General features: G+C 39.4%; 1 protein-coding gene across 4 annotated transcripts in view; it reads right to left on the bottom strand.

Annotated features, from left to right (window-relative positions):
• The window catches only part of LOC122492046 (ubiquitin-conjugating enzyme E2 E2), a 382,267-nt gene that overhangs the window by 85,658 nt on the left and 276,429 nt on the right, over positions 1–20,180 (bottom strand). For 2 of the 4 annotated variants that reach the window (XM_043595514.1, XM_043595513.1), the window contains exon 4: positions 3,891–4,023. The exons of the other annotated variants lie outside the window; for them this stretch is intronic. In XM_043595514.1, coding sequence (XP_043451449.1) covers positions 3,891–4,023 — 133 coding nt within the window. The remainder of the gene's footprint in view (positions 1–3,890; positions 4,024–20,180) is intronic. 4 annotated transcript variants of the gene reach the window in all.

Here is a 20,180-nt window from a genome sequence, read left to right as displayed (position 1 = left end):
GAATGGGTTGTCTGATTTTGAAAAATCAGCTAGCGGAGTGTGGGATTTTCAAACTAAAGAAGTCCTACTCCTAAAAGTTCCTATGGGTTGAAGAGGCATCCAAATCACTCCACTGACATTTACATGATGTATTTGAGCACTGTAGTATTTATTTTTTCCCACATTTTAAGTGGTAGAGGTTTATTTATTGATATTTTTAAACTGAAAAACATGGCTAAATGGCTTATTATGTCAAAGTATTTATTTTGAGCATGAGGGCATTTAAAGTCCTCACTTAGGATTCCAAGTGTAAGATTTTGGGGAAAAGTCATCTCATGGATCCCATTACGCTATATTCTAATTTTATGGTATGGATATCTGATAACCATCAGGCAGCCAGTCAGATTTATTTGTGAACCTCTGGCCTCACTAACACTTCTCTCTGACACCTACTACTATCTGGGTTCATTCTTCAGAGTATTGGGAAATGGCTCATTAATCAAACTATGTGGCTAGGGCTGATGAAAAAGAACAAAGGGTGACGGCAACAGAGGAGAAGCACCAAGACAATGCCAAATGCAGACTACTTAGAATAATAGGAGACTAGAAAGGCATGGACATGGTACCTCAAAACTATTAATAATAAAAGTGTTTGTTTTAGTTAACAGCTTTCAAGACACCCACAACCCCCTCCCCCCACCGAAGAGCATATCTGTCTACCAAATCTGGTTTCTAAAACTGATAAATTAGGGGATGATAATTTGCTCTGAAAAACTTGCCACAGGTGCACATTTAAGTGTGCATTTAAATTATGATTTGAGTTACCAAAGTTTGATTTTTCCTTTGTCCCGAGAGATTGTTTAATCAAATTCATTCAGTGGTGGAGCTTAATTTTTTTCTGGTAATATTCTGATAGGTAATAATTCAGCTATTTTAAACAGAAATATTAGCAAATAGTTACTCCCAGGAAAGGGAAGCCCACTGTCTCAGAAGTTGAGCTATTCAAAAGCAGACTGTACAGCTGTGGATCAGATATTCCCCATAAGAATTAACATCTACTTCCCTGTGACACCCTCTTGTTTCTATTTTTGTCCCATCCAGCCATCCAGAGTAAGGTCTTAAACCCTAACCCACACCACAGTTCCTGAAACATTTGAGGACAGATACTACATTCCTCCTAGTCCTATTTTTACTAGTGAACATCTCCAGGTTAACAGCGGAAAGTACATGGTCTGTAAAGTCAGATTTCAGTAAATTCTTGGTTGTCTACTGGAAACCTCTCGAAGCCTCACCTAAGTTTCCTCATCTGTGAAAGGGAACATCTAACCCTTTGTGTGGTGTTTTAGAAAAGAAAGGAGTTGGCACGGCTGATGTCCACTGTAGTGTTTTACCCAACGAAGCAGCTCAGGAATGTGGATGACTCTTTCCCCAGCTTAATCGTGTTTATTCTTCTTAAAATGAAGAGCTTAGAAGTGAATGAAGCCCTCCAGATACAGTGCAACTGGTGCAGAGTTCTGGGGATCATAGTCCTGAAAATGTCACCGTAAGGCTTCAGGAACCTTAAGTTCCCAAAGAATTTTAGTCAGCTAAAAGCCCACAAGCTTTATTTACATGAACATGAAGTAGGTCTCTCTTTCCTGTCTTGTATCATGATTTCCTTCTAATTCTCACTGAAATACTACACATGTAGTCATGTTAAATTCTATCCTGTTAGTTTCAGGCCATTCTTTCAGTCCATCCAAGCCTTTTTGGAAACAATTATTTAAAATTTTTTTTTCAACGTTTATTTATTTTTGGGACAGAGAGAGACAGAGCATGAACGGGGGAGGGGCAGAGAGAGAGGGAGACACAGAATCGGAAACAGGCTCCAGGCTCTGAGCCATCAGCCCAGAGCCTGACGCGGGGCTCGAACTCACGGACCGCGAGATCATGACCTGGCTGAAGTCGGACGCTTAACCGACTGCGCCACCCAGGCGCCCCTGGAAACAATTATTTTATCTAACTTATCAGTTCCCTCTTCTAGCTTAAATCTACACATTTCTGTCATGCCGAATGTGGATAAGCCCACAGATTTTCTGAGATGCGTATTTCGGATGTAGAGAACAGCCTGCACCAGACTCACAAGCTGCACAACTCCCTGATCTGAACTTTTCCTCCTCTTCCCTGCTCTGTCCTTCCTCTACTGAACAGGCTGTCCGAGAAAGGTCCTCGCATCACTGGCAGTGCAGGAACTACTCCAGGTGATTTATGGGCTCGGTCCCAGTAGAATGAAAGACATAAAGTTCCCTTCCAGTAAAAGGAGAAAGTAAGTATCAGACACACGACTGCTTCATCGCTGAAAACTAACCTAATGCAGGAATGGGTGGTCACCGGTGCCACCAGCTCTGTCAGCTTGGATAAAATGTATTGTGTGATGTAGAAAAGAACATGGGCTTTGGACTCCAACTTCCTGGGTTCAAATACGGACACCACTATTTGCATGCTGTGTAATACTGGGACAGTTACTTAGTTTCTCTGTGCCTTGGTTTCTTCTTTAGTAAAATTATACTTGTTACTTTTGCTTTGATATCCAAGCATCAGTGGAAAGGAAGGAAAGAAGAGAGGGAAAAAAGGGAGTAAAGGTAAGAGGGAGGGAGAGGAATTGCAGAAATTCATGGTAAAGGCAGTTTTTTTTTCACTTTTTAAAACTGTGCACTCCAACATACATCTCAAGTAAGTTTTATTTCCCTCTGCAATGAGGGGTTAAGTCAGGTCAAATAAGAATTCTTTTTTGGTGGCCAATGCACAGAGTCAGTATTTTTAGGGTCTTTTCCTTTTCAAAGTGGAGAATGAATTAAAACCCATCAAATCATCAAATGACTGACTTACAGACAGTAGAAAGGAATGTGAAGAATTCTTAAAGTGTATAGTTTTGTCTTAAATAAGTGTAAATTTCCTATGTTCATTAATTAGTCATTTACATTAACCAACTATTACAAATACTTCTTTTTTTTTCAACGTTTATTTATTTTTGGGACAGAGAGAGACAGAGCATGAACGGGGGAGGGGCAGAGAGAGAGGGAGACACAGAATCGGAAACAGGCTCCAGGCTCTGGGCCATCAGCCCAGAGCCCGACGCGGGGCTCGAACTCCGGGACCGCGAGATCGTGACCTGGCTGAAGTCGGCCGCTTAACCGACTGCGCCACCCAGGCGCCCCGTTTTTATTTTTAAAAAAAATTTTTTTTTTCAACATTTATTTATTTTTGGGACAGAGAGAGACAGAGCATGAACGGGGGAGGGGCAGAGAGAGAGGGAGACACAGAATCGGAAACAGGCTCCAGGCTCTGAGCCATCAGCCCAGAGCCCGTACAAATACTTCTTTACTAAATTCTCTTGGCATCATTTTTCAGCCTTTGTGGGTCACACTTTCCATTCTAGCACATGTGTAGTTCATGTGAGCAGCTGAACTTTCAAAACTCTAAACTCCATAGCTGCAGTACCCTAAGTACCCTAAGACTTGAGTAGTGGGACTCCCTCTGCATTTAGTCTGGCTCCTGGGCTCGGTTCTGGCTCCAGCTTCAGGCTGTGTGTGTCTGGTTTTCTGGGTTCCAGGGCTGGCAAAGGCCCAATCTCACTCACCTAGTTCCACCCATTACATGCTGTTTTATGTTACATTACAACATAAACCACAGAAAGGAGACGCTGAGAAAGGATGAGAAAAATCAATGAAATATGAGTGAGGGGCTGGGGTAGGGATACAGCCTATAATTTTTCACATTCTGTTTCCTTTTAAATACAATTAGCCCTGGAAATCTGTCTGTGTTAACAGAATAGACATGCATTCCTAGATATGTATATTTAAGAATATGTATATGTGTATACATATACAACAGTACATATTGCTAAAAATGGATGAATACTTCATACTGACCTTAGGGGGTTTAAACGGATAGTCTGGTGAAAAGGTAATGTCAAGAAAGAACACCCCTCCTTCATAGACAGATCCTGGGGGTCCCAATATAGTTGACCTCCATTCATAAATGTTGTCTCCTTTGGGTCCAGCACTGAAATAAGACATACAAATGAAATGTGCTTAGAGATTATGTAAACCCTGAAATTAAAAAAAAATTCTATTTTGGTAACAATAAATTGAGCAATTGCAATAAAACACAACAAGTAGGATAATTCTATATGATGGTTCACTTGTCAGTATCATCAATATTCTATAAAGAAAAGATGTTGGTATTACTTAATAAAACAGAATCAGGAAGATTCTGTTTTGCCATCCACAATCCTGTACCTATTGAACAAAAGATTCCTAGGACCAAAGACCAGAGGTAGAAGCACAAATGTTTAATAAAGCATGACATTATTTGTGAGGTCTTAAAAAAGATGATTTGGTCATAGAGTGAAAGAGACAAATTTTTGAAGACAGAAGGGCCACTAGAGAAAATAAAGTCTAATAAAAAATAATCTAATCCGTCTGTTAACAACTGAGAATACAAATGAGGTTCATAGAGATCGGTAAATGTTCATCATCCATAAAATTCAGCTCAAGTATCATATCCCACGTGAATCTTCCTCTTTTCTCTTTTCCCGCCAAAGAATCTCTGCTCCCTTGGCCCTCATGTATCATGAATAGTGTGGCCTGTAGAAAACAAGATGTATTTCATTTTATAACAATGTTTTTAATTAAAAAATGTTTTAAAGTAAGTTCTAGGCCCAACGTGGGGCTTGAACTCACAACCCCGAGATCCAGAGTTGCATGCCCTACCAACTGAGCCAGACAGGCACCCCCATAAACTGTATTTTTAAAGTGTTTACTTTTTCTGCCACTCCCTAGAAGTTCCTTGAGGAATAGATTTTTGCCCCGTCGTAAGGCCTAGTAAGTACATTTTGTTTGATGATGATGCATTAATAGGAAAGCAAGTGAAGCCACATGGTGACTAGCAATAAACATCTGTCTCTGACTCTCAGAGAAACTCGCTGAGGAAACTAATGCCCACATGAGTCACATGAATTGCAATCTCTCAGGTGAACAAAAGGACAAAATGAGATTATAATTCAGCTTTTCAGTGTTCTTTTTGCTACATCAAGCTAATACCTACATCTAATAGCCACAAATTCCCCTCATGTCCAGTAGCAAACCCTTTGGGGAGGATTTTATTGTCAACAAAGATTTAGTTACTACTCTTTCTTATTTTGAAATTAGTTTAGATCTACAAAAACTTAATTGTTGAGCAGCGTAGCACACAAGCATGCATCTTAATTAAGTTGGGATATGCACTGGAAATGCAAGGATAGCTTAATAATAGAAAATCATTAATGTAATTTACCTAAGATATTAAAGTTGGAAAAAAAAGGGATAATCTCAATGGGTGCAAGAAAAGCACTCAATAGGCTTTAATAATAGCCATTTATGACAAAGAAACTTTTTAGCAAAAGTGGAATAGACAGAAACTTCTTTAACCTGATAAAGAATATCTACCAAAAACCTCACAGCAACTAACATATTCAGTGGCAAAATACCAAAAGTATACCCTTTAAAAATTGAGGAACAAGATAAGGTCACCCACTACATATACTTCTAATCAATACTGTATTACAGATCATATCCATCAAGGTATGGAAGACACAGGGAAGGAAAAAACAAAAGGTATGGATTGAGATGGAAAAAATAAAACTGTGAGCATCTGCAGTATTTATGTACACAAAAAAAAAATCTATATACAATTTATTAAACTTAATAAAAGAGTTTATAAAGTGGCTAGATATAAGATCAATATGAAAAGCCAACTGAATTTCAACACACTAACAACATTAGAAAATATATTTTAAAATATCTTGTAATAGTATTAGAAACACACACACACAAAACCTATGAATTCAGTTTCATAAAAATATGTAAGATTTTTTTGAAGAGAATTAAATAAATGGAGAGTTTATGAGTAGGGAGATCCAGCATCCTACAGATGTCAATTTTCCCCATATTGATCCAATGCAATTCCAATAAAAAGTGTAACAGTTATTTAAAAAATGAAACTTGATGGGGAGGCTCGGATGGTCAAGCATCCAACTCCTGATTTTGGTTGAGGTAATGATCTCATGGTTTGTGGGATTGAGCCCTGCATTGGGTTCTGAACTGATAATGAGGAGTCTGCTTGGGGTTCCCTCTCTCTCTCTCTCTCTCTCTCAAAATAAATAAAAATAAACATGAAAAAAATAAACTTGACAACTTAGTTCTAAGATGTGTTTGGAAGCTCAGAGAAAATCATCAAACTTTTCTGCACACTTACAGGAATCTGATATATGTCAGAAGTGATGGGGCTAAGCAAACAGTTTTTGTATATGACAAATAGAAAAACTGGATTTCTACTTCAATAAATATACAAACCCTGTTGTAGATGGATTAAGCACTTCAGTGCAAAAGTCAGAAGTTTAAGAGGTTGCCTAAAGAGAATGGCAAGCCACAAACTAAGAAAAGACATTTGGATCATATAAAATTGATCGAATTCTAGTGTCCAGTATATGGATTCCTGTGAATCAAAAAGAAAAAGACTAGCAATAACTTAGAAAAGACATAAATAGGCATTTCCAAAAAAGAGGTAACATGAATGGCCAATAATCATATGAAAAATATTCAATTTCATTAAATTATGGAAATGAAAACTTCAAATTACAGTTCAATATTATTTTACACTATATACAGGCAAAAATAAAAGCGTGACAAAATCAACTGTTGATGAGGATGTGGAAAAACAAGAACTCCTATACATTGTTGAAGAGTGCTCAATCACTTTGGATAAGAACGTGGACTTTAGGTTGAATCTATATACTCCTGTGTTACAACATTTCAATTGCATTCCTAGGTACATACCACAGAGAAATTTTTACACATGTGCACCAGAAGACATATACAAGAATGTTCATGGAAACACTATTTGTAATAGCAAAACTGGAAACAACACAGATGTCCATTGACAGGAAAAGGAATAAATTCATCCAAAGGAATACTACATAGAGTGAAAATATACTGATTAACATGGAAAATCTTAAAAATATCAGATTGAATAAAAAAAGCAAGACTAAAGAAATATATACAATATGATATAGCATTTTCATCAAGTTTAAAAATAACCAAACAAGAAAATATATTGTTGAGGACACATACATATGTGGTGTGGCGAGAAAATGAAAGAGAACAAAGCTCAAAAGAGTAGTTTCTTGTGTAGAATCAGATGGTAGAGGAGAAGCATCTAGGAGCTGGAATGGTTCTGATGATGGTCTACTTTTCAGTATGTATGGTGGATTCAGGAGTTACCTGTTTCATTACTAGGTCTCATAATTTACTTACGTGTTAGATATGTTCTTAGATATGTACCAAGTTTTTGTATTAACAAGTGTGCCAAAAAAGTCTATCAAAATCATACATGAAGCGGGGCGCCTGGGTGGCACAGTCGGTTAAGCGTCCGACTTCAGCCAGGTCACGATCTCGCGGTCTGTGAGTTCGAGCCCCGCGTCAGGCTCTGGGCTGATGGCTCGGAGCCTGGAGCCTGTTTCCGAGCCTGTGTCTCCCTCTCTCTCTGCCCCTCCCCCGTTCGTGCTCTGTCTCTCTCTGTCCCAAAAATAAATAAAAAACGTTTGAAAAAAAAAATTAAAAAAAAAAATCATACATGAAGAAAGTAAGATGCAGCATATGTGCAGTGTGATCCTATTATATAAACTAGAAGTATAAAACAGTATTTTATATATTGTTTGTGGACACACATATATGTCCAAGTCTTTAAAGAAATGAACTAAAAAAGACAGACCTCAATTCATGACAGTGGATGTGCAGGGAACAGGAGAAAGGTGTAGGGTGATTGACGGGATAGTTCTGAAAACGGGGAATGAAGAAGAGTTTAATCAAACAATTTTTTTAATGTTTATTTTTGAGAGAGAGAGAGACATAGAGTCTGAGCGGGGGAGGGGCAGAGAAAGAGGGAGACAGAATCCGAAGCAGACTGTGATTTGGTGTGTGAGTTGTCAGCACAGAGCCCGACGCGGGGCTCAAACTCATGAACCATGAAATCGTGATCTGAGCTGAAGTTGGACACTTAACCGACTGAGCGAGCCACCCAGACTCCCTGAAGCAGAGTTCAATTTTGTCTCTAGTTTCGATCTCTCTTATTTAAAAAGGATGAAGTAAAAAAATAAAATCAGATCACAGTGTATTGCAAAGTGCTGAAATATGTTGAGAAGCAGGGCATGCACCCCTGCCGCATCCTCTTTACCTACCTCTCCTGAAGCTGACAGTGAGGTACAGACAGAATGTACCGAGGCCAGATGACAATAAAGCTTTGGCAACAACAGCTCCTTGTTGCCAGACAAGCTCACTCATTCAGATGAATAATGCACATGGTTACGCCTTGAGCTATAATTAGACTCAATATGAATAGATAAGTTTATCAGAAGGAAGAACTTAAAAGTAGAGTAAATTATAGGTTTGTAGTTACAACATTACTTCAAGGAGGATGAAGAAATTTAGTTGAAAAAACACACACAGAACACAGCTATGAAACAATGTGCGTAGACATGTTTCCACAATACCAAGACGCAATTTCTCTGAGTCATTTGCGAAATTTTAAGATGATCTTCCAAGAATGGTCATCACAGTTAATTATATAATTTGGACTGAGGAGGAACCAAATAGTGCCACCAAGGAAGGGACTCAGAAGCAGAAGTCAGGAGACGTCTCACAAAAGCAGCCGCTGTCTATAAATAATTTACATTTAATTAGTGCGCATTTTAGGTTTTATTTGGTTCTTAGTCAGAATACCAAATTTTATTGGTTCTTTGAAGTCAGTCAGCTGTCTGTGCAGTTATCAACAATGGATTAAATAACACAGCTAACATCATTCTCAGTTGGTTTATACCGTCCAAATGTGCCTTTTTAAAGAAAGTACTAGTAGTAATAAACTATACTGAACACAGGGTGGAGTTTCAAAATGCATCTAAGACATCTATCACTTCTCGGATACATACAGATTAAGTTTTAGCAGGCTGGCCTTCTCTGTGATCTGAGAAGTGGCACTGGCACACTCCCTCCAAGCCCAAAGCTTATAGTAATGGTTCCTGAATTACACAGCCCTCTGTCCCACTCCCATTTTGTGCTTGTTTTTGTTTTTTTAACTTTTATTTATTTTTGAGAGACACAGAGAGACAGAGTGTGAGCGGGGAAGGGGTGGAGAGAGGGAGACACAGAATCCGAAGCAGGCTCCAGGCTCTGAGCTGTGAGCCCAGAGCCTGATGTGGGGCTCAAACTCAGGAACCGTGAGATTATGACCTGAGCCGAAGTCAGATGCTTAACTGACTGGGCCACTGAGGCGTCCGTTTGTTTGTTTGTTTGTTTGTTTTTTGAAATTTTTTAATGTTTATTTTTGAGAGAGAGAGAGAGAGAGAGAGAGAGAGAGAGAGAGAGAGAGAAAGGCAGACAGAGTGTGAGCAGGGGAGGGGCAGAAAGAGACAGAGAGAGAGAGACAGAGAGAGAGAGAGAGAGAGAGACAGACACAGAATCCAAAGCAGGCTCTAGGATCTGAGCTGTCAGCAGAGAGCCTGACGATGGTGGGGCGGGGGGCGGGAGGTTCAGATCATGACCTGAGCCAAAATTTGGACACTTAACTGACTGAACCACCCAGGCGCCCATTTTTTGCTTTTTGAGAGAGAGCATACGCAGGTGTGCACGCGTGGGGCAGGGGCAGAGGGAGAGAGAATCTTAATCAGGCTCCATGCCCACTGTGGAGCCTGACACCGGGTTCAAGCCCATGGCCGTGAGATCATGACCTGAACCAAAATCAAGAGCTGGATGCTTAACCTACTAAGCCACCCAGGTGCCCCAACCCACTCCCATTTTGATATGCCCCAGCTGAGAAACCCTGGGATAAACGTCCAGAAGTGTGTCATACAATATGGTAGCCACGTAGCTATTGAGCATTTGAAATGCAGCTAGTTTAAATTCAGATACACTATAAACTACAAAATACATTCCAAATTTCAATGACAATGTAAAGGAAGGTAAAATACATCATTACTTTTTTGTTAATGACTTGTGGACATGATAATATTTGAGATACACTGGGCTAAAAATATATTAAAACTAACTTTACCTATTTTTATTTTTTTATTTTTTTTTTCAACGTTTATTTATTTTTGGGACAGAGAGAGACAGAGCATGAACGGGGGAGGGGCAGAGAGAGAGGGAGACACAGAATTGGAAACAGGCTCCAGGCTCTGAGCCATCAGCCCAGAGCCTGATGCGGGGCTCGAACTCACGGACCGCGAGATCGTGACCTGGCTGAAGTCGGACGCTCAACTGACTGCGCCACCCAGGCGCCCCATCCTATTTTTATTTTTTTAATGTGGTTACTAGAATATTTAAAATTATATAAGTGGCTCATATTATATTTCTATTTGACAACAGTTCTAGAGCAGCGCTAATAAAACTTTGTGTGATAATGAAATGTTTTTGTGCTTATTCTTATCCACCATCGTAATCACTAGCCTCACATGGCCATTAGGCACTTGATATGGATCTAGTGAGAACGAGCAAGTGGATTTTCAATTTCACTTGATTATAATGAATTTAAATCTAGCCCATGTAGCTGGTGGTCGTATATATACTGGACAGTACAGACTTAGAAACTCCAGTAGTCCCTACTGGCCAAATTGTTTTTTTAATATGTCAGAATGACTTGGACTTACATAAAACAGAAGAAAGGACTTTTACGTACTTGGATCAAAAAAGTGAGAAGCAGAAGCTGCAGACCGTTTTATATTCTCAGCGATCGTTTCTTCCTTAAGTTGATCAAATAAAAGCTGGTGTCAGAGGACATATGCACTACAGAGTGATGGTGAAGAACATGAATGGGCCTGAGTCAGACTTGCTTCTTGGAATTCCACTCCTACCTGTATACGCCCTGGGTAAATACGTACTCTCCTTATACACTCTTTCTATCTGTCTGTTTCCTCATCTGCAAAATGGGGCAATACAGCACTAACTTTGTGGGACAACTGTGAAGTTTTATCAGAGATGTACTCCCGGAGCTTGGAAAATGGGGCCTGTAAAAGCCCAAATAATAAGCCTCCAAATGATAGCTGCTATGCTAGTCGTTATGCTCTGTGCATGACACAGAAATTCACCAACACACTCAAAAGATTAACTGCCTGATTTTATAAGAAGGGCTTCAACATCCCAGGACTAGAAAACAGGCTGCCAAGACTCACCACCATGACCCTGCAACCTAATCTTAGGATACGTATTCCAATAGGGCAGAACTTTGGAAACCATCAGAAATCCAAGCTGCCACTTCCAGGAAATCCAATTTTTCACCAAACGGAACGTTTATTTAACATCATGATTTTTAGGTATGAGGTTATTTGCAATGTTTTCCCTCTCACTTGCAGTATTTGTAATGATTACTACCCTTAACTTTATTTTCAGATTTTATTTTTTTAAAGAAAAGAGATAAACACAGCTAACAGAATTATATTTCAAAATAAAATGCAATTAGACAAATCTACTAAAATGCAAGTATCAGTTAGCAAAGTACAAATTAGCTGAATAACGAAAGTTGCCACGTGGACAACTTCTGTCAGAGGATCAACACTGTTAACTGTTCAGCTTTCTGTGCTGCTGCCTACAGAGGATGAGCCCTTCTGTACATGCGAAATATAACACATCTACAATAAAAATGCTGAAAAGGACTAAGCGCTGTCTTTATTTAAGATCATAAGTTGTTTTAAATACATCTGAATGTTTTCAATGTGCTGTGCCCCAGCTGTGACTCTAAGACCAAGAAATTTTGGCTGTGTCTGCTGCCTTTTCATTTAACACTGACTCTGAGATAGAGAAAGAGTAAGGAAGCCCAGGCAACGTAGGAATTCTGGCTCCATGGGACAAGGAACTTGCCTTTGTAGAGAATCTCTGATATGCCCACACAAACCTGAAGTTGATGGGGATTGAATGGGGAAGAGGAGACAGCACGAGGGATTTCTCAAGAGCTCTGGAAATCTCTTATATGTCAGATTCCACATAGACGAATTCATCCCTTCCAGTGGCGAGCACACTGTTCACAGGCAAATGACCTGCTGCCCATACGTCCAAAGTCCCTCTAAGAGTAAACAGCTGTAGGAATACTGAGCTGCTTGTTTAAAACACAGTAACACACGTTTCTTTAATGTCAAACTGGAAGGAAAGAGTAGGCCTATCCCTTAAAAGAAAATATGAAAGCAAGGCTCAGACGAGTTACAGATAAGGAAGGTAGGAAAGGCAGCTGAAGAGGGGAAATACCATCAAACTGTATGAATGATATGAATGAATGAAAAGAGAAAAAACATGTGGGAGTGGGGGATTTAAGGGGGAAATGTTTTCACACTGTTCTCAAGGCCATGAGCTGACCTATTTGTTGCTAAATCCAACAGTGCCTTTTGTTTTCATTTTACTAAAACTGTAGCTTCTACTCCCTGATTCCTAAAAAGCTCCCTTCCCCAGGTATCTCTCCAAGAGACACTCTCTGCTTTAGTGTACTTCTCCAATTCTTTTGTCCTCTCCAAAGACATCTCTTCAGTGTCTGCTTCCTGAGGGGTTCTACTCTGTTTCCTTGTTTTTTCATCTTCCTTCTAGGTATCTCGTCATCAAACGCTGACGGAACCTTTAATCTGGGGAGGAACCCAAGAGTCACCCTTGATTGTGCTTCCTCCTTCTCTTCTCTAAATTACCCAAAGCCTGTACAATCTATGTAATCTGTCTACTGGTTGCATTAACTCTTACTTACATGACGGCACCAGCATCCTGTTTCCCTGCCTCCGATCTTGCTTTCCTCCAATCCATCCATCGAACTGCTGCTGATAGGGCAATTTCCAGAAAATCCTTTAAATGGGATCTTCTGCTTGCCTGCTTTCTCTGGCTTCTTAATATTTTCAAGATCAAACCCAAATTTTCTTTCAAAAATACCCGGCTCCAGCTGAACTTTCTGGCCTCATCTGTTGCCACTCCCTTTTCCTCCAGCTCCATTCTCTGGTCATATTGGACTTAGTTATAAAACCTTCAAGACAGCTGGGCTTTTTTTTTTGCCTCCTGGATTCGGATAAGATGCTCTGTAGGTCTGACCATTCTATTCGTCCCATAGGCCTCAACTTAGCTACATTCTCCTCAGTGACATCTTCCTTCCCCTCAAAGGCTAAGTACTCTTTTGGAAGTGGTAACGTTCTATGCAAAAAAAGCATTATAAAAAGTTATTTTGGGGACCTTTAATACTGGGGAAAGAAGAAATATTTAGCAACAGCATTATCTGGGTCACAGGAAAAAAAAGAACTCATTCTGATAGTGAAAAACATCCCCTATGGCTAAAAGGGTGTTGAGAAAACAGGCCAGGATTGTAGCTCTTGAGAACACAGATGAAGAATGGTATTTCATCAACTCCTGAGGTTTCCTATATTTGTTTATAACTTTTTTTTTGAATACCTGTAACACCAAAGCCCACCACAACATCTTAGGAAGTTACAATATAATAGTGGTGACAGAAAAGATCCATTTCGTTCACTAGGCTTGAATGGTTGATATTTTCTCCTTCATACATTTTCTTTCTAGTTCTTAGTGGTCTGGTCCTTATTCATGAAGTATTCCAAGAAAAAGAATTATTTTATACTTTCTGTCAATGAGTGCTTAATAAATGCGAGGATCTCTGTCCTCAATCACACTTCCCTGATTTGAAATGTGAAGAATAAGAAAAAAATGACTTCACTTGACTGTAGATATCTTTTATCAAATCTTACCTTAAAGTCACTACCGTCATCTATTTGTATCCTTTGTTAACGGGTCAACAACTCAGTAGAAAGGAAGAAACTAGAGAAAAAGAGGTTTTTAAATGAAACAATAACTACTACTTAATAATCACAATACTTCCTTTTCCCAGGGAAGGTAGTAGCTAAGTAAGTTAGTATGCTTAGTGAGTAAAACTAGCCTTCTGAAAGTTACTGAAGAAGCCAGACTCTGAGGTCATGACACCTTAGACTTCTTCTTTCCGTGTTCCGTGTATGTGTGTGTTTGTGTATATTTAAATGTTCCCAATGTGTGATATATTGCAAGGAGTATACAACCTTGCAAAAGACTTAAAATTTTAAGACATAACTGTACAAAATAATGAATAGGGAGAAACAGAGAAATTGGGAAACAGGAAGGAAGACCATGGGGAAAAACTGCATATTGTTCCTTTTCCTCCTAAGCTGCATTTTGATAAGACACATTATCTTTGTAAGGACAAAGATAAGTCACAGCCAAAAAGAACCAAATCTTATTTTGTATATGTGGGTTGTTAGAAATAAGGTTACAATTATAAAGACTTGGGAGACCATCTAGTTCAGCTTTTTCAAAACACAGAAGAAGCAGAAGCATTAGAACAGGACTAGAATTCTACTGAATTAGACAATCAGGCATAAAATTAACAAGAATTACTTAAAATACTGAATTCTATAATCCTTTAGTTAGTTGAAAGACTCTAGAAATAAGTTATTTGAGTTATCTGCAGATTTTTTTCTCTTCCTTTTCAACACACCCTCTTCCCCATAGAAAAAATTACGGACTTCAGTAGCAATTCTTAGCATGCATTTGCAAGGGTGAGAACCTGAAAAATGAAAAAGCTCTCACTGAAAATCTCTTCTATCCAAAGCCTTCCTTTAAAAATTTTTTAAAAATGTTTATTTATTTTTGAGAGAGAGACAGAGCACAAGTGGGGGACGGGCAGAGAGAGATAGGGAGACACAGAATCTGAAGCACGCCCCAGGCTCTGAGCTATCAGCACAGAGGAGGACACGGGGCTTGAACTCATGAGCTGTGAGATCGTGACCTGAGCCGAAGGTGGATGCTCAACCAACTAAACCACTCAGGCACCCCCAAAGCTTTCATTTTAAAAGTGATATAATTAAGGGGCACCTGGGTGGCTCAGTCAGTTAAGCATCTGACTTCAGCTCAGGTCACGATCTCACAATTCGTAGGATCGAGCCCGGCATCGGGCTCTGCACTGACAGCTCAGAGCCTGGAGCCGGCTTCGGATTCTGTGTCTCCCTCTTCCCCGCTCGCGCGCTGTGTCTGTCTCTCAAAAATAAATAAACATTAAAAAAAAAAATCTTAAAAAAAAGTGATATAATTAAAGTTCTGCAAAGTGAAATGCTTTGCTCAAGACCACATGCACAGCAGAAAACCAGAGTGCTCTGATCCTAAGGAGAGGCTCTTACCATTTCACAACTGCTATCAATTTAGATATGAAGACTCAACTGCAGAAACTATATAGTTACCATTATGATGGACTGCCCTGTGTAAGAGAAGAGACCAGAGATCAAGACTAACACCTGGGTTTCCTTTCACCTTTTTATCCTGGGCATGTTTCAAGGACTAGATTCAGGTTTGGTAAAAAGCCATTTTTATTTTAGCTACCAAGTTCTTTTTTTTCAGCTTTTTAAACTAGAAATACTGATTTTATGCTACTCTCTTCATTTCTTCAGCAAACGGATGACTTCTTGCAACACTGCTTTCACTGCCCACCCCCCAACTTGACTTTGTGCCTTTTCTCCATTCTATATTGAGAGATGAAAGTGCTCAAGGTACTCAAGACTTCCAGAACTAGCCTCTCTTACCTGTACTGTAAGAGCCATTTCGGCATGTGAGTTAGCCAATGTAGCAGGTCATGTTTCTTTATTATTTAAAACGTTCCCCCACACATGTGTTAGACAGGAAGGCTATAGAACTTTAACGTGCCTACAGATCTTATCTGAAGGTTAAATAAGCTTTTGACAAAAGTGCAAGCCTCTGATGCCCCTACATAGTTTGAGGAAGTCAAATCCTTCTTTTTTTTTTAGTTCTCAAAAAAGTTACCACTCACAGACAACAGAATATAAGCTTTCCTGGTATCATTCCAAATGTAGCTTTGTTGTTTTCTAACATGTTTTTTATTTTGTTTTTAATATTTATTTATTTTTGAGAGAGAGAGAGAGAGAGAGAGAGAGAGAGAGAGAGAGAGACATAGTGTGAGTGGGGGAGGGGCAGAGAGCGAGCGAGACACAGAATGTGAAGCAGGTTCCAGGCTCTGAGCTGTCAGCACAGAGCCCAAAGCAGGGCTTGAATTCATGAGCTGTGAGATGATGACCTGAGCTGAAGTCAGATGCTTAACCGACTGAGCCACCAGGCTTGAACTCTTGAACTGTGTCGGACGCTTAACCAACTGAGCCACCCAAGAGCCCTGTGGAGCCCCTGTTTTCTAACATTTATAATACAGTATTGAAGTAAAAATTCCATTTGAAAGTTGAGATGGGGCAGGGGCATCTGGATGGCTCAGCCAGTTAAGCGTCCAACTCTTGATTTTGAGTCAGGTCATGAGAGCTCATGGTTCATGAGTTCAAGCCAGGCATCATGCTCTGTGCTGACAGCACGGAGCCTGCTTGGGATTCTCTGTCTCCCTCTTTATGCATCCTCCTCGTGCTCTCCCTCTCTTTTCTCTCTCTAAAAAAAAACATTAAAAAAAAGGAAGTTGAGATGTGGCAGATCTTAGGAACAGTGAGCTATTTTATAAAGATTTATTTATTTGTATACAAAGTTATTATCAAGGCAATTTCTTTCCCAAGTGGATTAAATACCTCCAATATACTCAATACACTTTCTACTGGCTGGGAACATCTTTGGTTCTTGGACAGGAAAATGGTAAACAACAATTTCTTCATACAGCTATCTAATTTCTTCCAGAAAAGGCTGGCTGTGGTATCCTACAACCTGCATTTTTCTTTGTATTCCTGACATCGCTCTCTGGCTCCAAGACCCACCAACAGGGTTCTCTTTCAATAGGTCAAATAGAAGGCCAATGGCAAAAGTAAACTGCACACACAGATATACAATAAATGTTGAAAAATAATACACAAGCATCTTAAGTAAAACACTAGTCTACTGGTATAGTTGCAGATCAAGACAACCAGGGGTCTGAATCCTGGTTTTGCCATTAAATATGTGAATTACAGCAAGTTATTTAATCTCCTATTGTCTCAGTTCCCTCATTTTTGAAAGAGTGGCTCCCGCATAGAGTTGGTGTGAACATTAGATGAGTTAATATATGTAAACAGCTTAGAATAGTGTCTGGCCCATAATAAGGGTTATGTAAATTTATGCCATTGATATTATCAGCCATAGTCCAAATGAGGGACTAGTCATCAGGCAAATCAGGGTCCTGAAGCTCACCTCATCCTTTACTCCTGGACCCAAGACATGGAAATAGGAAGGGTTTCTCTTTAGGGGGTCTGACTTCCCTTTTCTGTACTTGGTGTATGACACCTTGTATGCTAATCTCTCTCTCTGTCCACCATACTTCTTCCTGTTAAATACTGAGCTCATGACAGAAAGTGACAAGTTGACTGCTTAGTCCCATCTTTTCTGGTCTATAATTCAGTAAAGAATAGCTTCAGTTTCTCATGTTCCATCCTGTAACAACATGTGAGACTCTACCAAGCCAGAATGCTGTAGAATAGTGGCTTTAATACTCATTTTCTCAGCTCCACGATACACACACATTACCACTTCGACAACAACAAAACACCAATACATAGAGAGATACACTTTTTCCCCAAGGTCAGGAGAAGAAAGGCTAAATGTCAGCCTTGTAGATGGAGGTGTCAGGTGGCTAAAATAGACTCTATTGTAAATAATAATCCTGTGTTAAAAGACATTGACTGTCAACAAAAGATGGCATTTAGTAGACTTAATTCAAAATTTTCCTGTGATTACACTTCAGGAGATCAAGGTCTCCACAAGACCAAAATACTGGCTATTGGGTGCTGAGACTTATTTTCAAGTTTCCTACCTTTTTTCCTCAGTGCCTATTATGTGTAGAGCATTGTGTTATGATCTGAGCAAGATTTAAAAGAAACAAAAACAAACAAACCGAACAGTCCTGATCCCTAATGGGCTTCCTAACTGGGCAACATGGGAGAAGGAAGATGTATGTGTTCCATGGAACTCAACATTAAGATGATACGGGAACCCCGCAAAAAGAATGATTTGATTTTCAGCATTTCCAGGTGGGTGGGCTTTCCTACACCACAGCACTCCCAGGTCTTGTGTCAGCAGTTATCCGAGAAGAAACATCAGACTCTCTCAGCCAGGGTAAACATGTGGTTTGAACATATCCCACAGGTGGTTCTGACATAAACCACACCTTTTCTAGGAAAAGACTTCATTAAAAAAAGGTGGCAACTAAACTGGCTTGGAAAGATGGAGAAGATTTCAGATGGGGCATAACAGGTTAAATAAAGGCACTGTGTAGAAATAAAGCAGGGAGGAGGAAAGTGAGTTCTCTGTTGGGAGAACAGCAAATATGCCAGCTGGCTGAGGTTAGATAATGTAGGGCTTCAAATGCCATGATAGGAATTGGAAATGTATTCTGGAGACCTGTGGCTTTCAAATTTGTTGCTTCCAGGAGCAGCCACACTCCAATGAGGTCTTTTGGGATCACTAATCTCTCTGCTCCCTCCCTACCTGAGATTCAATTACAGAAACTGCACTTCTGTCTATACACACACACACACACACACACACACACACACGTATAGATTCAGCACATGATTTCTTTGAATAAAGGGAGGCCAGTGCTGAACTGCTTCTGGAAAAGAAAGAAAGAAAGAAAAGAAAAGAAAGAAAGAAAAGAAAAGAAAAGAAAAGAAAAGAAAAGAAAAGAAAAGAAAAGAAAAGAAAAGAAAAAGAGAGAAAGAAAAAAGGAAGGAAGGAGGAAGGAAGAAAGAAAAGAAGAAAAAAGAAAAAGAAAAAAGAAAAGAAAAGAAAAGAAAAGAAAAGAAAAGAAAAGAAAAGAAAGAAAGAAAGAAAGAAAGAAAGAAAGAAAGAAAGAAAGAAAGAAAGAAAGAAAGAAAAAAAGCCCAGGTCCCATCCCAGACTATTTCAATCAGAATTTAATGAGCACCTAGGGCTGAGAACTGCTATCAGACTATGGAGTCACTGAGGGCCTCAAAGTGTGGTCCAGAGAACAACAGTATTATGCAAACCTATTGAATCAGAATTTAAAAAGATCTCTGGATGACTGATATGTATATTAAAGGCTGAGAGGCGCTGAAGGAAGGTTCCATGTGATATAATTTACTGATCATCTTCTATATGTCAGACATGATGCCAGGTACTTTTTGTACTTCTGTGAGCCTTGGTTTCCTTATCTTACCTGTAAAAGGAAACTTTACATTGTGGGGGCTTTATTAAGAATTAGATAAAAAGTTTCAAGTACAGTGCTTGGCAAAGAATGTTTTAAAAATGGCAACTGTTACCATTAATACATATTCCTTCAAATGACTGCCTTTGTACAAAATTACTGTTATCTGAAACTGAGGCTCAAAGAAGTTCAATGGCTGGGCAAAAATTACACTGTAAATGGTGGAACTGAGCTTCAAACCTAGGAACGTGTCATTCAAAAGCTCATCTTCCTTCCCATACAGCTCTCTGGCAACAAGGCTTAGTGTAGACTGGAAGCGACACAAACAGAAGACAAGGCAGCCCTGATGAACTAAGAGGTGCTGGCATCAGCGCCCACATTTCTGCGTCAGAGATGAGAACTGGCCAAAATTACAGCAAGTACCAACAAAAGGCAGATGTGAGTTATGTGGATCCCAACATCATGGAAACATTCAGCAACTTAGCTAATATTTGTATAGCATTTGGTTAGTATTTAACAATATTTATTTATTTATTTATTTATTTATTTATTTTTGTTTTGTTTTTTTTTTGTTTTTTGTTTTTATTTTTTCAATATATGAAATTTATTGTCAAATTGGTTTCCATACAACACCCAGTGCTCATCCCAAAAGGTGCCCTCCTCAATACCCATCACCCACCCTCCCCTCCCTCCCACCCCCCATCAACCCTCAGTTTGTTCTCAGTTTTTAACAGTCTCTTGTGCTTTGGCTCTCTCCCACTCTAACCTCTTTTTTTTTTCCTTCCCCTCCCCCATGGGTTTCTGTTAAGTTTCTCAGGATCCACATAAGAGTGAAAACATATGGTATCTGTCTTTCTCTGTATGACTTATTTCACTTAGCACAACACTCTCCAGTTCCATCCACGTTGCTACAAAAGGCCATATTTCGTTCTTTCTCATTACCATGTAGTACTCCATTATGTATATAAACCACAATTTCTTTATCCATTCAT

Source organism: Prionailurus bengalensis, chromosome C2 (genome assembly GCF_016509475.1).
Source record: "Prionailurus bengalensis isolate Pbe53 chromosome C2, Fcat_Pben_1.1_paternal_pri, whole genome shotgun sequence".
NCBI classification, from domain to species: Eukaryota; Metazoa; Chordata; class Mammalia; order Carnivora; family Felidae; genus Prionailurus; species Prionailurus bengalensis.
The sequence above is the reverse complement of the archived record's forward strand: the minus strand, read 5'-3'. Positions and strand labels throughout refer to the sequence as shown.